Source organism: Alosa pseudoharengus, unplaced genomic scaffold (assembly GCF_046254945.1).
Source record: "Alosa pseudoharengus isolate Yale_2024_CS ecotype anadromous, Long Island Sound unplaced genomic scaffold, YU_APseudo_1.1 YU_APseudo_1.1_scf_18, whole genome shotgun sequence".
Lineage (NCBI taxonomy): Eukaryota > Metazoa > Chordata > Actinopteri > Clupeiformes > Clupeidae > Alosa > Alosa pseudoharengus.
In genome coordinates, this window is record NW_027468650.1 from 30,455,733 (window position 1) to 30,462,527 (window position 6,795).

The 6,795-nt window shown below is 42.3% G+C and overlaps 1 protein-coding gene across 1 annotated transcript; it reads left to right on the forward strand.

Annotated features, from left to right (window-relative positions):
• The first annotated feature begins 4,737 nt into the window (after positions 1-4,737).
• Positions 4,738-5,541, forward strand: bhlhe22 (basic helix-loop-helix family, member e22). The gene has a single exon (XM_076291366.1). The coding sequence runs from the start codon at positions 4,738-4,740 to the stop codon at positions 5,539-5,541; it is 804 nt and encodes a 267-aa protein (XP_076147481.1).
• Positions 5,542-6,795: the final 1,254 nt, after the last annotated feature.

Sequence of the window (6,795 nt, forward strand, 5' to 3'; positions counted from 1 at the left end):
CAAACAAACACAGAGAGAGAGAGAGGATGGAGAAATTAATTAGAAATTGATTCATTATAAAGCTATAAAACTATTATGATTTTTAATGGCAACACATCAGAGAGAGAGAGAGAGTGAGAGAGAGATGGGGAGAGAGAGAAAGAGAGAGAAAGAAAGAGACATGCATTTGTCCTATTCATCATATGGGCCTATAATGAGTACATGCCTGAAGACTGAGTGGTGTGGCCAACTGCTGACTGGCAGAAAGAGAGGGGGGGCACGAGATGGCAGTGGGGAAGCAGCCGTTTGACCGCACCGCCGTCTGCGCGCCGCGGAGGTTCATCTTGTCTCATTAGCAGTGTCTGATTGGCCATGAAGGTCTTTCCCGAGACGTGATGGAGTGCGAGCCCCCAAGATCTCATCAGGTCCTTGGAATGTACAGTACATATCCATATTCTGTAGGCGCGGCAGAAAGCCCTCAGCCAAGACTCTTACAGAGCAGAGCCTAATGGGAATAATGTCATGCTTGGAGCTGTGATATAGCCTCGGCCTATATTTGCCACCCTGATAGGAGGAAACTGACTGTGGAGCGGATGAGGACCATATTCATGTCATCTGCTATATGTGCATGAAGCCTATTGTGTACTCAGTTCTGTAGAACAATGGTTATCAACCGGTATGCCGTGGAATTTTGAGGATTTTTCTCAATGCGCTTTTCTACAGGCTCATGAAATAGGCTAGAGGGCTATTTTTAACTGCATCAGTGACATCTTCTTAATTAAAATGGTTTTAGGTGGTCATGAAGTGGTAGGTATGAAGTAACCTAATAGACTACAGATCTATTACACAACTCAGTCAACATCATGTGAGCACATGCCTGCACACGCTGTGGTCTCACCTCATAAACACCTTGTATAGAAAAAATGTGGGTATGAGAATGAATGGTTATAGACTACGGAACCCCGGAGTCAAGTCAAGTCAAGTCAAGTCAAGTTTATTTATATAGCACATTTCATACACAGAGGTCATTCAATGTGTTTAGGAGGTGTATTTGAAAGATTTTTTCATCTTACTAAATTGTGCACTCAATTTACTAGCTTGTGCTCTCATTTTAAGTTTTGTAAATTGAGCGCACAATTTAGTGAAATGTGCACATGATTTACTTGTGTGTGCCCCCTGAGGGCTGGAGGTGACCACCATAAGATCTGCTGTTGCTGATGAGGCAGTCCATAACACAATCAATATATGTAGAATTAATTACAAAACTGTAACTATAAAGCTCTGTTGATGCTTTTTAATAACATCCTTACAGACCGCCTGGGCTCTGTAATACCTATAACTAGATGTACCGCAGAGCGGTACAAAATATGACCGCCGCCCAGTCCAGCACATTTTTTCCACAAAAATAAATCACGCTGAAAGGCCTATATGATTCTAACTGTCTCACTAAATTGCATTAGCCACACTCAATTCTCACTGGTATCTGCTAGACAACAAGTACCAAAACATGATTAGTTCATAGATTTCACATGTAAAATTCATTTTATACAACCCCACCCCCATCTTGCCTGTTCATAATTCTGAGAAATTCTTGAATTGTGTGCATGTGTGCGTGTACACGTTTATGTTTATGTGCGTGTGTGTGTGTGTGCGTGCGTGCTTGTGTGTTTGCCTGGGTATGTGTGTTTGTGCATGTGCATGTGCATGCATGCATACATATGTCTACTGTGTGAGTATGTGTCATACGTATGATTACTGTGAATGTATGTGTGTGCGTTTGTATCTGTTTATGCACATGTGTGCACATGAAATGGGTTAACATGACCCCTGGAGGCAAACATACGGAAAAAATTGGTCATCCTAGGCCACCTACAGGCCAGTTGGTGTATAGTAACATAAATTAATTTATTGTGTGGCCCCCCATGAACGGAATTCTACGAAACTTGGCGTGCATTCAGAGGGTGTCATAATGATCCTACACTTCCAATTTCGTGCAGTTTTGACTATGTTAGGTCACAGATACCTGCGATTACAACACCTCATTTTTACTTTTTTGTGTTTAACTAGGTGGCACTATACATGAAATGAGTGGTTATGGAATGGGTTGACATGGCCCCTTGAGATCAACATACGAAAAAAAATGGTCCTCCTAAACCTTACAGTTCTCGAGATATTCACAGAAAACTGTGTCTGCCCTACCCTCCTTTCGGGGGGTGCAGTCCAGCGGGGGGGCTACAGATCAAAACGAAAAACGATGGTTCCATGCTATCCATACGGGGTTACATGCCCACCAAGTTTCTTCTACCCCGGTCTTTCAGTGTCCCGGGAATCATTGACGGAAATTTGGACATGCGAAAAAGAAAAAAAAAAAAAAATCTGACTAAACCTATATGACCGCCGCTTCGCTGCGCGGCGGTCATAATAATGTGTATGATACTACATAATCAATGTTTCTCAAAGTGTGGCCCTGGGACCACTGGCGGTCCGCAAGCTATCCCAAGTGGTCCGCGAGCAGACGTGGTGAAATATAATAGAGATTAATTGTTTGCAAATTGAACCTTGTATGTAAATCCAAACAGTTCTGCAACACTACGCTAGTTTCAATCATATGAATCCTCTGACACAATAAGCAAGGTGCAAAGACAATAAGCAAGGTGGTTCAGAGAGTAGGCCTATTGTGTAATATACTGTTGAAGTACGTCTGCTGTTTTTTTTGTTTTGCTTTTTTAACTAGGTGGTCCGTGATTTTTTTATTTATTGGTTAAGTGGTCCTTGGTCTGAAAAAGTTTGAGAAACACTACCATAAGTTAATGTGCCTTGGTGTTTTGGTTTGACCTTTGGTGTGCCTTATCCCCCAAAAGGTTAGGAACCACTGCTGTAGAGGTATACTTGCAACGAAGGTCCCCTGGGGCTTTTCAATGGCAAAAGTGCACTAGTAATGATCAGAGTGTTTCTAACATCACCCTGAAGAAGATGCAATTTCCGCATGAATGGGTGGTGAAAGGAAAACAGAAACCAAACATTTATGTTTGAAACTCAGACAAAATAACAATAATTTACAACAACACTTTACAAGTGGTTTTAAATACAAAATGTTGGCATTTACGCAAAATGTGTAGTTAAACGCAAGAGGCGTATTTTTCTAGTAGATTGAACATTTTGGAATGTCACCACGGAAGAAATTGAATTTACATCTGTCGCCGGTAGATGACGCTTTCGGCCCATGTTGTTTCTCGTTGGAGGATGGCCGCTATGAGCAACAGATGGCCTCCGGGGGGCTAAGTGATGATGAGATACTTAGCATCTATGATGAGAGGACTTACTGGCCACGCAGCCAGAATTTACAAATGGATAACAAATGCATATTTAAATGTCTCAGTTTACTGTGAATTCATCAGACTCGTCTCATATCCTCGTAGCCTAATTCCCCAATGAATTATGCTGTAAGCTACATTTAAACAAAGTTAGGCTACATCATGAGTTGTTAGGTTGGACACTTATTTATAAACAAAAGTGCACAGCATTGCGGTGGCATGTAGACTACTTTTTTCCGTTTAGGCCAACAATTAGTTGTAGAATGAGTTACTCCCGATTGACTGTCAGTTCATAATGCATTCAACCATTAATTCATCACTAACATGAATATCACATACATGAACATGAATAATCTGTAGCTAGTTAAAACGTCAACTATCATCTCTGATAAATATAGGCTATCTAGGAGGAGTGGGACTCAACGTTCCTATCTATTCTCAAACTGAAACACCACCAAACAATGATAAAGAAAACTGCATCAGTGACACGTTGCTTTTCATCTGTGGCGAAATCAGTAGCACGTCTGTAATAAACCACAAGTATGCTGACTAGAGACTATTGGCTGTTGTGTTAAGACTCAAACAGCTGGACATGTGAGGCTATTTAACATCTGGTAATATATGTGGGCGATGCAAGCTATTTATTTACACATGCAAAACCAAATATGGTCATTAAATGGGCAAATGTAAGCAATTATGAGTTTCATCAATGCAGTCGAAATGTCAGTTTAATAACAGGTCATTAAGTACATCTATAATAATCATTAGGAGGATAAAACGTAGCAGAAACTAGGGACAAGGAGCCTTTTGTGACTCAGAAGAAGAGTGATGCCTCCAAAGTCCCCATAAATTGAATACAAGAGAACGCGTTTACTGCGCTCCAAAGGGTGACTGTGGCAACACACAACACTTAAAAGACAGTTGTTGAGGTCCTGCACAAGACCCCGCGCCTGGCAAACATGTGCACTCAGGCGTGCGTACAGATGGCGGCGCGAATAATAGACCACCGAGCCTTTTATAAAGCTGTGAGCGGCTCTTGGGATCAGAGAGCAGAGCGCGGACTAACCAGACGGAGAGGACAGCTCGCACCCGGGATTGTTTGTTACCGTTTTAATCCTATTAATTAAAACGTTAACCTGATTGGGTAGAGAGCTCTGTCCCAATAGGCGAGTCTTCTTCATATTAATAGCCCGCCTTGAGATAATGATGTAAAAGGCTCCCCCTTCAGCGGCTGATGCTGATGGCTGTCGAGATCTCTGGAAGGTGAATCGGAGCAGGATAAGCGCCACAGCACAGAGCTGAGCACTTCAAAAGGAGCTGTCGACACTACACATCATTTGACAAGTAGCGCAGACATTGACATCAACTGAGCTGCACAAAGGGGACAAAGTTACTGCCGGGGACAGACGCCCAACGGTCTCAGTCGAGCTGTCTAAGTGAGACTATGGACAGGAGAATGAACTTGAGCGGTCCGGGAGACATTTTTCACAAAACTCTGAGCGCTGTCTCTAACAAAAAGATGGACTCTTTCAGGCCAGGCGCGGGAATCGATCTGCCTTCGAGGGACCGCCAGTCGCCAATCAGCTGTTTCGACCCGTCTGACTCAGACCCGAATCAAAACGGCGGACTGACAGGAGGACGAAGGCTGACACATGGTCTTCCGACCGGATCTTTGTGTATGAAATACGGTGAGAGTGCCAACAGGACTACGGCAGCAGAGAGCAGCGGAGGGGAACAGAGTCCTGACGATGACAGCGACGAAAGGTGCGACATGATGCTCATGGCCGATGGAATGACAGCGGTGCCCGGTTCTAAATCTGAAGGAGGTAAGAAAAACAAAGAACAGAAAACCCTGAGACTAAACATCAACGCCCGGGAGAGAAGGAGGATGCACGATCTGAATGATGCGCTCGATGAACTGCGAGGGGTCATTCCCTACGCGCACAGCCCTTCCGTGCGGAAACTCTCCAAAATTGCCACTTTGCTACTAGCCAAAAATTATATCCTCATGCAAGCGCAGGCACTGGAAGAAATGAGAAGGCTTGTAGCTTATCTTAACCAAGGCCAGGCGATCACTGCTGCTTCGATTCCCGCGACCACTGCCCTAACGCCGGGCTTAGGTGCGTATGAGCAACCACCTGGGTATCCCTTCCCCGCCGGAGTTGCAGCCTCCACATGCCCCGACAAATGTGCCCTTTTCAACAGTGTCACCTCCAGCCTCTGTAAACAATGCACTGACAAGCCTTAGAATGCTTCTGAACTGACTCCAACTGACTTAGAAGCACATGCGAAATTAAGACTTAATATGGAGACTGCTGAAGAGAATGCCGTCGGTATTATCAATTATTTAAAAATGGAGGTCAATGAAGAAGAATGCTGAAAAAAAAAACTTTTTAAACACTTACAAAAAACCCATTCAAACATGCACCGTCTGTTCAGTATATACTTGATTGTGTATATAAAATAAGTAGCCTACTATTCAAGTGCTGGCGAGAATGAACGTTTAAAAAGTCAAACGTAAAAGTCTAGTCTGACTGCAAGTGGGAGAAGAACAGACTTTGTTTATGCACTTGCATTGTTGTAGACCTGATTCGTGTATTTATGACCTGACAACATGCAGCAACCATCGCACAAATTACAAAACTTTTTTAGGACATTTTAAGGACTACCATAGGAAATATCTCTAGATTTGAGGACAAATGACGTTCGCTCATTAGTCTTTGAGAACAATATGACGGAGCAGCGAAATGAATTGTACACATTTCTCACATCCCAAAGCCAATTGTTATTTAACTATCAGAATGATTTTAATGACACTATAATAGAGAGCTCCAGCCAATGCTTGCTTGGTTTATGATTTTGTCTCTTTTTTTCCTTTTCTCAGATTCGTATTTATTGCTTTATTACGTCCGCTTGCACGACAGTTTGTACTGCACTGGCACTATTGCTGTAAAAATAACTATGATTTTCTTCACTCCAACGGTATGTCAGAGGTCAAGACAGACTAAGGTTGTTGTCAGGTCAAGATATTGAGTACTGTTGATACATTAGTTGGAATTTGATGAAAGATGGCCATTTGTATGTGTTAATGTGTTGGAAAGCTTTATTAAAAAATATTTTGAACAAACTAACACGTCCACATTATTGTCTGCTAAGCCAAGTTGTATAGCTTTATTCAGTGCTACGTATATGACAGATACATCTGAATACTTTCCTTTTTTTATCCTTGATAGCTTATTCTTTCTTTGAGGACACAGTGACGCTTTAAGCATTTTGTCAGATTGCTTTGGTAGAATAATGAGTTGTTAATTTACTGATCCATCGAAATTGGTAACTTTCTCCAAGTCATGATTGTGGGTAGCATGAAGCTTTAGAGAGAGGCGGTCAGGCGCTTATGGTGAGCATATATGCCCTGCGGCAACCACAAATGTCTGTTAGAATTATATTAGAGAGCTTGGGTGCTCTTAATTATTATTATTATTATTATTATTATTAAAACGAT

Bases quoted from the DNA above. Each gene is read 5' to 3' on its own strand.
- bhlhe22 (XM_076291366.1), top strand. From the start codon at position 4,738: ATGGACAGGAGAATGAACTTGAGCGGTCCGGGAGACATTTTTCACAAA.